This window comes from Crocodylus siamensis, chromosome 1, assembly GCF_052110815.1.
Source record: "Crocodylus siamensis isolate JL-2025a chromosome 1, ASM5211081v1, whole genome shotgun sequence".
Classification (NCBI taxonomy): Eukaryota; Metazoa; Chordata; order Crocodylia; family Crocodylidae; genus Crocodylus; species Crocodylus siamensis.
The window spans coordinates 61,043,842-61,058,712 of NC_143395.1; the positions used below are offsets into that span (position 1 = coordinate 61,043,842).

A 14,871-nucleotide genomic window follows, 5' to 3' on the forward strand; every position below is an offset into this window, starting at 1 on the left:
CAGATTGACCAAGATTTTTATATCCATTTGTTAGAAAGCTTTTTTGTACTATGGATGTATGTTTATTCATATATCTTTTGATAGCAATCAAGTAATCTTGCTAGGAAGAAGACAAATTTACAAATGAGAGTCTTTTTCTTCCCATTAATGTTTTTCATAAAGTATTTAAATATGGCTGTCCTATTGAAATATACCACCTTACACTTGTTATATAACAGGCAGTTAACCTGCCTGTTTCTACTGTGAGAAAATGGAACTGTATTATAGAAACTGAACACAAGTATTTTACAAAGTATGTTCATTCATCATGATAATGAAGGATAAAGTTGTTTCTTGGATCCCAAAATATTTTCTGGTGAATGAGACAATATGCCATAACCAGTGTGTTTTTTCTCCTAAATAATTATATAGCTTTTTCTGTCTTAGGAACAAGAGCTTTACCAAAAGGAAGGTTTGGGAGTCAATGAAGTACACTATGTAGATAATCAGGACTGTATAGGTATGGACTTTAAAATTTTGATACTTTTTGATTAAAGGGTTATAGAACAATTATTTGCATTAGGGCAGGCAAAATATAATAAGTAATACAGTAATTGTGTCTTTTCAGTGACATTTCCAGTATTGTACATTCTGCTCTGGGGTCTTATTCTTTGATAACACAAGTGTCTGCCTAGGTTTAGGGATGTTTTTGGAAGGATGCCATTCCAAGACGGGAGTCTTGCTTCTCTTTTTTTGCTTTTTCTGTGACCATTGTTTTAGATGACCTGCATCTTTCTCAAGTAGCACCTATTTCTACCCACTGAGTAGTTCCTATTTGGGCTAAAGAGGCAGGTATCATCAAAACCCTGGATACTTATTTTTTCAGTCCTAAGCTTTAAATTCATGCACAGAGTTAATGAAATCATCATTTAAAAATAACCAAAGAATCCAAATCTTAAAGTAATAGACCAAAAATGTGGTGGAACTCTGAAGAAAATTCCTATTTGCCTGTATTTATATAAGGGCAGACCCAGGGGGATATACAGTGTGGATACGCACCCATTCTGTCAGCATCTCTGCTGTTCCCAGTAGAGCTGGATGCAAGGGGTGCTTAAGCCATGGGCTGTATGGAACAGCTTTGCAAGGTGCTGGGCTGCACTGGGAACAGGAGCAGCAGGGGTCATGTGGGCTTCCTGTTCCTACACCTACTCCCTGCTGCTCCCCACCATGATCTCAGCTGGGCAGGGGAAAGCTTTGGAAGGAAGAACCTGTTCTCTCAGCTGCTGTCCTTGGTTAATACAGACGTTGAAAGAGTTCCAGAGCTGCTGCTACCCCTGTTCCAGCCACAGGCTGCAGGGAGCAGCTGTGCAGGATGCTGGACTTGGCCAGGCACAGTAGTGGTAGAGGACAGATGCTTCCTTTAAACAGTTGCAGGCAGGAGCCCAGCAGGGGACATGGGTGGAGCAGAGAAGGCAGGCAGGGACCAGGTCTTCATGCTGCTGCTGCTGTTCCCAGCCAAGTGTGGCACCCTGCACAGCTGCTTCCCAAAGTCCCTGGCTGGAAAAATGGCTCTGAGGAGAACAGCAGTAGCAGCAGATGGGTTCCCTTCTTTGTGCTCCTGCTTCTTGCCCCACTCTTCCATATGCCTTGCTCTCCTGAGAGCTCCCACCACACGTTAGCTGCATAACCCTCTATATTCCGCCCCCCTCCCCCCGGAGTCCTGCATCCTCTTTTTAGGAAATCCTAGATCTACGTCTATATTTTATATCGGCAACACTCAAAAATCCTAGTCAGCAGTTGAGCTTCATTATGCTGGGGTGCTGTACAAATTTATACCATGTCACAACACTTTCCCTGAGACTTGTGAACAAGGCCAAGTCAATTAATGATAACAATTAATTTGAGATGTATGGAACACAGTTTTTGCAGTATGAGGAGATTGAGATGAACCAAAGTAGATGGTGTGTTAATGGGGAAGAAAGGTTCTTCCTTTGTATTCTCAGATTTTTTTTCCTTTCCCTATATTGTATAAACTGATCAGAGAAAGAAGGAAAAAAGGTAAAACAAAACTGTAGGCATGTATGCTGGTTTGCATTAAGCCCAAACTGATAGATCATTCAACTACAGAGTTTGGCCTCTTACCTTCTCATCCCATAAATCTTGCATTGTTTGCTGCATAGTGGTGCATCTTCTACAGGTGGGCTGGCAAATGACCTCGCTTCCGCTTTGCCCATAATCTGGCAGTCGGGGCACTTTTCTGGAAGTGGGGAGATATGAGTTTGAATTACTTCATGCAGGGGATGGTATTGACCCTGGATCTCCCACTTACTGAGCTGAGCTCAAACCAAAGTAAACATGCATAAAAGTTAGGTACTCTCTATACCTCCTACTTTCTGCCGTGTTTTAAAAGAAAAGGGATACAGTTGTCCACAGCGGGAGGAAGCACTTTGATTTCTAAGTCCAGGGAGGGTTTTCAGACTGTGGATCCCATTCTCACATGGATGTCTAAGTAAGGACTGCAGGAAGGTCTTTTAGAGAAGTGGGATTTCAGATATCTTTCTTCAGTATTCACTCTTACATACTTTAGGCATTTCCTTGCTCAATGTGTGCTTGTAAAGAAGCATACTGAACAGTGGGGTTAAGGACCTGATTTAGGATTGTGAATTCCACTTCAAAAGCAAATTAATTAAAGTACTTTTGTGGACATGTCCTCTAAGGAGACAGCTTTTCTCTTTTGATGTGATCCCAGAAGTGGATCCTTTTTTTTCTTCTGCCTTTTGGAGGCCAGATAGCTCTGCTGTTCATGTCTCAGGCATGTTTAATTCCCACCAAACTAACCTTAGTTTCTAATAACACAAACAGAACAAACTCAAAATCCTCTGTCCTGTCTGGCTATTGGGAGAAGAGCCACTTTCCACTCTAGCTGTCTCCCTAGCAGAGGAGCCTGATTTCTTCTTGCAAGCTGTTCCCTCGCAGCTTGCCCTGTCTGCTATCTTCTCTGGGGTTTTAAACTTCAGTGGGACACTCCCTCCTTAGCAGAAGGCCCCACAGCTGCAGATCCTTAACAGGGCTGGCTGCCCCTTTCAAATGGGATGGACCACCCTTTTACCATCCCTCTGTATCATAGTTAGAAGTTCATAGTGTGCTACAGGATACTGCTTAAATTGGGGGTGTTAAATTAATTTGGTCCCTCAGGTCAGTTCCAAATCGCAGGACTTCTTATGAGCTGGATCCACACTGTAGGATGTCCCATGAGTTGAATGACCCACTTCTAGATCTAGCCTTGGGGCTTCTCATTGCAGTTCCCAAAGCTTCAATCAGTTAATGTGGCCAATGCTGCTCAGCACCCGCTATACTGTCAGGGTGGAGTGATGGGTGTAGCAGTGGCAGTGTTAACTCCTTGCCTGCTGGTGCTGAGTTGGTGACTGGCAGTTGCACCAAGAAGCCCCCATGGGCTGGATATGGAGGTGGACCCATGGCCTAGTGTTAACTCTTCTACTGCTGGCAGCTGCAGCAAGAAATGCCATGCCATTATTGATGACCCTCCTCTACAGGTCAGATATTTGATACCTTTTGGCTTAAATTATGTAGTAGAATTTGTTTGTAATGACTGCAGTGAAGATGTTGGCAATAATTATGCAGTATTATGCTGATTTATATTTGTATATGTACATATTTAAATATTTTGAAAACATGTTGATTTCTGTTTTGCAAATAGACTTGATTGAAGCAAAATTAGTAGGTGTGCTAGATATCTTGGATGAAGAAAATCGTCTTCCCCAGCCAAGTGACCAGCATTTTACTTCTGAGGTGCACCAGAAACACAAGGACCATTTCAGACTCTCAGTAGGTTTACTTTTGACATCTTTGCTATTTTTATATGAGTTCCTGCAACAGAGGCTAGTGTCACTTAAGCTCTGGATTTACTGTGAACAAAAAACCCAGTAGAATCTTCCAGAGCTTCTCATGCAATGCTCCTTTCTGCACATTTCATTCCTGTTTGGCAGACCATAGTTTGAGTCTCAAGAACATCAGTGATAGGCAACATTGTTGTTTGTAATGGAAAATTGTACTTCACCATGAGGATGGGTCTTTCCAGCACAGCTTCTTTGTATTTATAATTTATGCTTTTTCTTATAACATTACTTATGGAAGAAAAAAAACCCTGGGAGAGCTCTATCTAAAGAAGTGTGGTATACTAAGAAATAACTAACTGGGACATGTGTCTGAACTAAATAAAAAAGTCCAAACTATATGGAACCCTCATTGTTGTATTGTTTCACAAAGCATAACTCCATTTTAGGATGAAAGGCTTGTTAAACTTTCTAGCAAAGCTGATACCTGCTAAAACCAGACTATCATCATGATCTTACAAAATGGGCCTGTTAAGCCCTAAAACATAAAAATAAATGAAGATTTTTTTATAAAGATGGAGTTGATATCACCAGATAAGAACTCCTTTCCTTACCCTTTTTGTTTCTCCAAGATGTTTAACATACTGTTTCTGAGAATATCTGGGTAATCTTGGATTTCCCTGTTTCCCAGCTAGCGTTTCTCAAAGATGAAAGAACTACTACATGTGGATTTGTCTAGGCATAGTTTTGAAAGCATAGCACAGGTGTTTTCAGCCTTTTTTTAATAAGTGTACCCCCAGCGGCTGGACAGGGGTGGGGAGGCTGGTGGCCATGTGCAATCTCCACCCCGCCCCCCACGCACATCCAGGGGCACCGCTACCCTTGCCCCTGTCCCTCCATGACCCTGCTCCTGGCAGTGATGTGGGGTGGTGGGTGGCGGCACTCCTTCCCTGCCTGCGTGCACCCCCTAGGTGTTAACATACCCCCAGTTGACAACCCCTGGCTTAGCACAATCCAGTGGTCTGTAAAACCTGTGTTGTTTGAAAATATTTTCTTACAATTCAAAAATACAAGAAATTCCACTTCCATGATAACTGCAGGCATCAGGATTTTTTTTAAAAAAAAACTTTTATGAATATTTATTTTCTTAACTAGATTCCTACACTATGAGAAATTCTTGCTAAGGACTCTATTTATGTGCTAATAGTTAACACCTAGCACTAGGTATGACATCCAAATCTTCCACTTTGTAGCCATATTCAGCTTTTAATCCAGAGTCCTGCACAACTTACTTGTCCTATGACATTCCACCTGCATGCAACTCACTACATCTGAACACAGATCATGTGCGTAGAAAGAATCTCAGCTGAAAGATCCATTTTTAGCCTCTGTCTTTTGTTAGTATGATTTGCACTGTGCATCAACCACACGTTCCCTGTCCCCTGGGGGAATTATTGTTGGAAGGATGGAGAATGGTTATGATAAAAGCTGGGTTAATCTTGGCAGTGTCAGTGGAATATTTTGAGTTGCAGGCTAATGCAAATTGGAAGAAACTCAGAATCTGAGTGCAAATTTATAAATTCTCTGAAGTGAAATTTTGAAATATCTCATCTCATAGCTCCAATCTAGGTTCCTAAGAAAGGTAGTAAATTGTAGAGAATAATGTTTCTGGCCAGAAAAAAAAAGTATGAAGATGTCAAAATTTACTGTTATGACCTTTGTCCTTCAGGAGTTTTGTTTATAATATGGATTTATAATTGCAGATTCCCAGGAAGTCTAAATTGGCTGTTCACAGAAATATCAGAGATGATGAGGGCTTCATTATCCGACATTTTGCAGGAGCTGTGTGCTATGAAACGGTAACTTTTTATTTAACAATAAAATCATATTAATTATTCCTGTTATATTGTAAAGGAGGGCTGTACATTTCTAGTGTTTACCTACAAAAGCTAAAAAAAATTAGAATTCTTGTCAATACAAGGCAAGGTTGAAACTCTTTTTAATTTAAGTTTGAATCTCATGATTTTGTTGATTTAAAGCCAGAATTATCACTTCAGATTGTTTTGATATGTATTCTGAAAGTTTGAGAATTCTGATTTGTTATTGCTTTCCATGGCTTCAAGAAACAGATGGATATTTCACTTTATTATAATGAACCCCAAGGTACCTAAAAAAAAAAATATATATATATATATGTATATATTTACCAAATAAAAGTTTAAATATAATACATGTGACATGACCAATCGCTCAGAAATAAGCATGTTTGGGACTCAGAGCCAAGTGGAACACAATCTTCCCATTCCACAGAGTTTCTGAGAATTCAGATTTGTATTAAGAAGAAGACGAGACCTTTGGAAATGTCCTGGTTACCTCCTCGCCTCTTCCCTCTCTCTCTTCCCTCTCCTTGCACACAAACGCACATGCCAGAAAGGAAGGGTGGATCCACACTGCTTTTTCAGACTGTGGGAGCAGCAGCCAGGAACTTTTTTAAAACCCCAAAACAGGGAAGGGGGTGTGCCACTGAGCACAGAGGGAAAGAGGGTATTGAAGGCAGTGGAGGGAGAGGGATTCTTACCTGATTTGGGGACTTACAAAAAAACAAAACGCAAAGTCCACAGTTATCACTCCCACATGATCTGCTCACCCCAGCTGAGGGGGGAAGCTGGGAGCCAGCATACAGTCACCCCTGCAATGCTGGTTGCTGTTCCTGCAACCCTTTTACAACATCCTGCATTTGCCCAGGCCAGAAAGGGAGAGGATCCCCACAACATAGTCACTATCTTGGGGCTTAGGGTACTCGTCTGGGAGATGTAAATTCAGACCCCTGTGCAGCCTGAATCTATCCCTTCCATAAGCCAAATAAGTGTCCTAACCAACACAATATTGACTATTTGGAACTGGAGTAAATATTTTCATATTTGGGCATGATGGGGTTGGAGCAGAGAAGGACAAACATTTTCCTATAGGCTGGTGGTTATGGACTTCCTGGGTTGGAGTCCAGCCTGGTGAGGGCCCTAAGCATGAGGAAATTGAATGTTTTGGGATGATGCTTCTTCAGGTTTTCACTAGAAATTGTGTGCTGAAGCAGAAAAATCTTCCTGTGAAAAACTGAAACTTTTCTGGGGAATGTACCTTGGTTTTTCTGTCCAAAAACATCCTTTCTGTTAAACAAACAACCCCCCCAAGACCCCTGCTCTCCTTTATACATACTCTTATTATTTTACTAAATCATAGGAAAAAACTCTCCTTGATATAAACAGTATAAAGTTGGGTACAAACTTCAGTCTTTGAATCTATTTAGCTGGTATGATTGACCTTTTGAAGTTAGTTAATTATTAAAATAACTCAGTCTTTCCATTCGTTTACTGGAACTGTATATGCACTCTCCATTTCAAAAGTACCTCCTTAGGAACTCAACGCTTGTGATGTTCTTTTAATGAATTACCTTTCCAGTGCATGTGAATAGTAAGAGTTGAAGATGGAAACTAAGGGTATGAACTTTACTGTGGCCATTGATTTCATCGAGGCCAGGTTTTTAACCCAGGTTTCATGACTTCCGATCCTATGGTTTGATCATGTTATCACCTTTTCTCCCTTACTGCCATTGGTATGGCGTCTAGGACAGTTGTCTCAAATACTGAGCTGTTTGAAACAACAATGTGCATTTTTATTTTTACTTGGTGTCACAAACCCATCTGAGGAGGGATGCCCAGAGCCCCAAGTTTCTCCCCACTGCACTGCCACACACCCCAAGTAACAGACTGAGGTTGCCCTGAGAGAACTTATCCCAGTACCTCCTTACCCCCCTCAAAGGTGCATATTTGCCCAGACTGCATTCTTGCATCCTTTTTAAACAGGCAGATTCATTAATTTGATACTCTCTCTCCTGTATGATCGTTTGACCAGGTAGGTGTTGGGCATTGTTTAAAATGTAAATATTTCATTGTCTGGTCACACCTAGATTTCTGCGCTTCTTAGTATTTTAGCATATCTCATGGAGGACATAAATACAAATGAAGTCAAATACTAATTCTCAGCCATGGACTCTTTTGAGAGTAAACAGCAGTGGGCAGTTCAAGTTTTAATCACCTCCTTACAAAGAGGACCTTAGCTGAAATATAAAAATGCATCCAAGTTGTATTTACATAAAATATTATAATATATACAGATAGGAGAACAACAAAACTGAACACAGCTTCACACTAGCTACAAGTGGTGACCAAACACCACAAGAGTGAACCTAATTTGGAAGAATATCCATGCATGCCACATGATGAAGCCCTGACTTTGTCTTGGGGTGACTCCATGACACCTAGGACCAAATAAAAAAATTTAGCACTGTGCTGATTTAGATATAATGTTTAATGGTTTGCTTTTTTTTTTTTTTAGACTCTGTTTGTGGAGAAAAACAATGATGCTTTGCATATGTCTCTTCAATCCCTCATATGTGAATCTAAGGACAAATTTGTCAGGCAACTATTTGAGTCCACTACTAACAACAACAAAGATGCCAAACAAAAAGCAGGAAAGCTTAGCTTCATCAGCGTGGGAAATAAATTCAAGGTATCAGAAAATACATACAAGTTTGGGCTTTTTTTTTTATCTTTTTTAAAATTACTTGAAATAAATGGCACTTAAAGGATGGGAGGTTAGAATGGTTATTTGACTTTGATTAAAAATATTCTCTGAAACAGCTGTATTTAAAAAAAATGATGTCATGTAGTCAAATTAAGTTGTGTTCCGGGCTATGAAAAAACAAAAGATGGATTAAACTGAAATTGTGCTAATCAAAAAGCAGAAGCTTATAATTTATTTTTAGCTCACTCAAATAGTTTCAAAAGCTGAAGTTTTCTGTGTTCTAACTCTGGTTCCTATAATTTTTGAGGGATTTTTCATTTGACAAAAACTGTTCTTCCATTCTGTATGTATTGTGAACTCTGGAAGTAAAGACATTCATTTATCCAGTGAGTTGCCATTTTCAGGATTTATAAACTAAGTTTTTAAAACTAGTTTTTTCTTTAAATATGTTACCAGAAAAACAATAGTCATTGTTTTGATAGAAATATATTCAGTGTGCGGAATGGTTCCTTTTTTCCAATACCTAACCAAAGTATCTGATACTTCTCTTAATTTTCTCCTTTCTTCTGCTTGTTGTAAAGCTGACCTTCAAACCCTGTCTTCTCCACATGTTTCTGCATCTTTTCCTCATTCAGCAATTTTATTTTAGCTGGATTATTTCAGCTCAGGATGGCTAGAGAGAACTATAGGGAAGTTGAGAGAGAAAAAGCAGGCACAGCCAGGGGCTGCAGGTAAATTTATCACCTTCATGGACTCATTATTTATAGAGCTGCTGCAACTTCAGCAAGAGCTCCTTTTTCAACGCATCAGTCTATAATTCTGTCAATGTTGTCTGCTTCTGTGGCATCTTGAATGTGTGTTACTTTCAGTATTTCATTAGTGCTAATTTCCTCCCAGGTACAATACATGCTACTAATAAACACTTTTTAAAGTACTGGAAATTTCACTTGAGATTAACATTGAGAAATGTTTCATTACTCAGATAGGTCTTTCTATATGGTTTAAGACTAAGAGGTCGTAATTCGTCTGTATTTCAAGAAGTGTGAATAAATCAGTTTTGAATTTTGCTAATTGCTCATGTTACCTAGAGAATGACCTGGAGAAAAGTCTTTCATGAGTCCCTTTCTTTCCCCATACCAGATTTCACACACATTAACTGGTGCATCATTTTCTAAATTAATCTGGAGTGAGACTGATCCTTTATGAGAAATTTACTTTAATATGGGTAACAATGGTTTACATTTCAGAACTGTGAGAACCTAGAAATTCCACTGAAAATAGTGGAATGTTTAGGTATTCAGTAGACTTTAGGACAGGGGTGGGCAATTATTTCAGGCAGAGGGCCACTTACTGAGTTTTGGCAAGCCATCAAGGGTCACATGGCAGGTAGCCGGGGCAGATAAATATTAATTCTCTAAATTTTTTAGAGGCCCCGTGGGCCGGATATAACGGCCTTGCAGGCCGTACCGAGCCCACGGGCTGCATTTTGCCCACCCCTGCTTTAGGATTTGATTTAATGTTTCCAGCAACTTCATCAATTCATGGAGGAGAAGAAAAAAGTTCACCACATTGTTGCATACAAGTGGCTTCGCATTTTGTTCTGGTAAATCTGCATAGGGAAAATTCTATTGTCCCTTCTAAAATAAAATTCCTGGTATTCAAATTATTGTTTAATTTAGAGGATTAATATTAAAATTAGATATGAAAAATAGATAGGCATCAGTGTAACTTTTAAAATATTTGCCATGCCCCTCATAACACTCTTTCCCTCATCTCAGCCCCTTGAGCTGGAGACGGCTAACTTTGTCCACAAGATTATCCCATAAAGCCCTTGCCTTAATCCCAAGAAAAAGAGACTATGGCAGTATTAGCTAGAGTAGCAGCAGATGAATGTTTCCCTTGAGCCACATCCTGGATCTCCAAGCACTGAGGTATAAGATTTCCTGAGCAGCCAATTTCCAAAAATTAGATGGTCTAAAATCCGATTCTTTGTTTTATAGTACTCAGCAAAAGGGTAAGGCAGTGCTAGGCCCTTTGGAAATTTCTGTATTGTTTGTCTTGCTAATCGGTGTTGTATGCAAACAAGCAAGTCAGGCATTATAGTGGAAGTTGAGGTTCCTTCTATTCCTTTCACCAGTATAACTCTTTCCCTTGATCTTGTTCCAGCACACACATCCTAGCCAGCCTGCAGCCTTAGAGTGGTTATACCTTGGTCTCCTGATACCTATATCTGTCATGTGAGGAAGAGTGTATCCAAATTAATTGCATAATCAGAGGGCTTAATTTAATGTATGTTTACATTTTTTTTTTTATATACTATGTTTACTTGAGTATAAGACAGGGATTTTTTCCTCAATCAGCATGGGGAGATAAAGCTCCATATATAAGGAGAACACTTCATGTATAAGGAAGCCTCATTATATACATTGTCATTAAACTGCTGCCAAAAGCAGCATGCACTCAATAGTGGAAATCAACTATGAATCTAATTAAATATGGCCAACAGTAAGCATAACTATAAAACACCTGGTCTGTATTAGGCAAACATACTGATGGGAATCTTTTTTGGTCATCTTTAAAAATATCAGGCAGGCATTCCCTCCACAGGGAACTGGCACCAGAGGTATTGCAATACCAGGCTGGCACCAGGAGCATTAGAGCCATCCCTGACAACCTTTCTTTGGTACCAAAACTGCTACCTGTGCTGGTGGGAATCTAGCACACTTATTTTTAAGGAACATTTTTCATGTCCCAAGCCAAATCAATTCCAAATCCGGGAGCCACTCAAGATCTATATGTGGTCCTACTACCAGCAAACATCCTCTTCCCCCTCTGGGGGCTTCAGATGTTTCCAAACCCTTTGGTGGGCATCCTTTGTGGAAGCCCAAAGGCTTGGGGCTCGGGTGCCCTTGAGTTTTGCTTGCCCTCAGCTGTAGGGCCACAGAAGCAAGCTAAGGAGGAGTCTCCTGTTTCCATAAAGTTGGTGTAAAGCCAAGATCTTCCTACTGGAAGTGAAAGTTGGAGGCTAATTATGCCTCACCACAGCCAAGGTACTATCCCCTGCCAAGGAAGTAGTTTTCCCCTGCAACTAGATAAAAATGCCTTAGTGCTCATGGTATTTCCCCTGCTAGTTTTTGGGGATTTTTAAGGAAAATGTTTTATGTTCCAAGCCAAGTCAGCCAAATCCATTCCAAATCCGCAAGTCATTCAAGAACCATATGTGGCCCTACTACCAGCAAACATCCTCCACTCCTGCCTGGGGCTACAGATGCTTCCAAATCATTTGGCAGGAATCCTAGGTGCAGGCCCAAACCCAGAGGCTTGGGGTTCGGATGTCTCTGAGTTTTGCTTGCCCTTAGCTGTATGGGTCTGGGAACAAGCCAGGAAAATCTCCCATTTTTTTATAAAGTGGCAGGTTAACTGTACATTATCTCCACAGGTACTACTCTGTGCCAGAAAAGTAGTTATTTGCAGCAAGTAGGAAAGCCACCTTAGTGATCATGTTGCTTCCCCCATTAGGTACAGATAAGCCAGTATAGCCCATTTGATATATAGTAGTGCTCATTGTGCTTAGTACCCCTCAGCACTGATTCTTTTACAAGTTATGGTGAGACACTACATTGAATACTTTTTTACTTCACTCCCATAGCTGAGCTGCACCTTTTCCAATGATTCCTGTTTCTTCACCAGCCTTAAAGGTCTGGCAAAGATCACCAAATGGGGCCCCAAACAGTTTACCCTTTGTCACCGCCTCTCTCAGCCTGTCTGTCACATATGATTAGTGTGGCCCCACTCTCCGTGAAGTGGTGCCAGACCAGGTTGCCATGTGCCTCATTTGCATATAATAATTTTTTTGGAGGATCCCAGGACTTGTGACAAGGATACCCAGTTTCAGTCCTGAGTGGTGAGGCTAATTTCACACATGGACCCTCTGTGAGGTGTATCTGGAGTATACACACACACTGAGCAGTGCTGAGCTATGATGTCACCATGGCTTGAAATGCTGTTGGCTGCTGGGGCCCAGCCCAATGAATTATATGATAAATCATGAGCCTTTTGATTTTAAATTAATATATATAGTTTGCACGAAAAATGCTGCTTAAAAATGTGTTTATGGAGTACCTGTGTTAAAACTTGGAGCAGGTTTAAAAAGATAAACTATGAATTTAGACTGAAACTATGTCTATGAGTACCTGTAATAATTTGCTTATATGCAAATTACTACAGGTATGTGTATTTCAAGGTCAGTATTTTCATGTTTGCCCCTTGCTTTCATGTGCTCAGGGAGAAAAGGGTCTGATGGTAAGGAGGGTGGGGGGGAAAGGGGCTGCAGGGAGAACAAGTTGGGGGGCACATGTTAAGGGGGGTGCCTGCCCAGATTTATTTTCCCTGCTGTAGCAGTGGGGAGGGGACAAATTTTGAGGCAAACTTCAATAATTAGATTCTAAAACATGGAAAATGATAAATTTATAAATTTTTCATATATAGAATCCAATTATTGGGGAGTTGTCTTATATTTATGGGCATCTTGCCGTTGAATAAATATGGTATTTTATAGATGAAAATGAAGGCATATTTTCTGATTTACCTTATTTAGAGGATAGTTCAGAATTAAAATAAACCCAAAAAGTTGAAAGTTGTAGTTGGCCAAAAGTGTAGGATACTCATCTAATTAAAATGTAGAATTAAAGGTTTTCGTTTTTTGTTTTTAAAATGTTATATTCAAATAACAATAGTTATATACATGGTATAGTCATGAAGGTTAACACAAGCAATTTCCATGGTATCACTCATGCACGCTTGCATGATGTCTGTTTGAAGATTTGGGTTACTTTTAGTTTACAAAATACAAATAAATTACTAACACTAAACATGCATGCTATGGAGCTGTTACTGTGCTGTGTATCAAATTTGTAGTGGTTGTAACGAGATGCTCTTGCATCCTTTTATTTGAAATGCATATGTTCTTTTATAGATGCAGCTAAATTTGCTTCTTGAAAAGCTTCGCAGTACTGTAAGTATAAATATATATAATTGTCCACTAAATATTTTCACTTATGAAAGTATTAAATTTTAATTAAATATAACAAAGTTTGGCTTAAATATCTTGCTATACTTCTCATTTTTATTCAGTTTTTATTTTTATTCAATATATTTTTGCAATTAGATTTCATTTTTGAGGTGTTACGTTAAACAAGTAATGAGTAGCAGCAGATTCACTAGCCACTAAGAGTGTTCATGAGTAACAGTTGATCCATTCCCAAACATCATGAACTGGGAACTAGTTCACAGCTGTCAGGGTAAGAAGTGTACACATATACAGTGTCCTGGCATTCCATGTATTCAGTCACTTTCTAGGCATTGTGTGCTTCATCACCAGGAGGTGGAAGTGAGCACCCAGCCCTTCATACCTCACAGTGTGCATGGCAGAGAGGAGTACTTGTACCCTGCTCTGCATCCATCACCAGGTGGGTGACATGGCTGGGAATGTTTTCACTTTCATGCTTTACCCGGTCTTTTAAACCTGAGTTCCCTTAAGTGCAGTGGTTTGCGCTTGATCAAAATGCGGTGGGCTTGCCTGACTCAAGGTTCTTCAGATGCAGGGTGGTGGGGGGAATACCTGGACCTACATTTTTGGGTTCCCAGAGGCAGTTGCATGCATGACTGGCCTCAACTGAGTAGGGAGCAAGAACTCAGTTTGCTTAACCAGCAGTGTAGAGGACCTCACTGATAAAGTGCCAACAAAAGGGAAGAAAGGGGGGAATAGAGTCCTAGTCATGCATCAGAGTGGCCAGTTACAGCAGGCTCTGGGGGTTCAGCCCTGATGTCTAATACCCCTGGTGTCCAATCACTTGCTGTGGTATCCAGCCTCCCTACCCTCTTGCCCCTTGCCTTTCCTTTGGTGATGATGATATACTTGGGAGGCTACCGCTAGAGACAGACTTGGCTCACCCAGTGCCTTCCTTCTCGACTCTATGTTGGGACTTCTCCACCCCAAATTCTATCCTAGGGCTTCTCTGCCTGAACTCAGCTTCTCTCGGCTGTGGCCTCACTGACGCTCTGTCTTGTGCTTAGCCCTGATATTACTGGCCTTGGGTGAGACCTGACCCTCGCTGTGCCTTTAAGGGCTTTTGTCATGACCTCCAGCCACCCCCGTAGCCACCCCTATGCCTGGGAGTTAGTACTCCATATGCGTTCACTATGCTAGGCCCTTCTTCCACTCATTCTGTCCTCTGGCCCCTAGCAGGACTGCTTTAGTGTGCTCTAGCTCAGTAAAGCTGAAGGCTCCAGACTCCTGGGTTTCTACCTGCTCACTTCCCTGGGCCCTGGCTCATCAGAGCTCTATAGGTTGAGTGCCCCTCCAGCACTCCCCTTCCTTCCCCGCCATGGCCTCCAAACTACCCCCATAGCCACACCTAGGACTCGGGTAAGAATAAACATGAAACATAAATTACTC

The 14,871-nt window shown here is 40.7% G+C and overlaps 1 protein-coding gene across 2 annotated transcripts in view; it reads left to right on the forward strand.

Annotated features, from left to right (window-relative positions):
- Positions 1–14,871, forward strand: part of MYO6 (myosin VI) — a 176,261-nt gene that overhangs the window by 108,881 nt on the left and 52,509 nt on the right. For both annotated transcript variants that reach the window (XM_090035228.1, XM_090035237.1), the window contains exons 15-19: positions 427–499; positions 3,698–3,825; positions 5,597–5,692; positions 8,226–8,399; positions 13,390–13,428. In XM_090035228.1, coding sequence (XP_089891354.1) covers positions 427–499; positions 3,698–3,825; positions 5,597–5,692; positions 8,226–8,399; positions 13,390–13,428 — 510 coding nt within the window. The remainder of the gene's footprint in view (positions 1–426; positions 500–3,697; positions 3,826–5,596; positions 5,693–8,225; positions 8,400–13,389; positions 13,429–14,871) is intronic.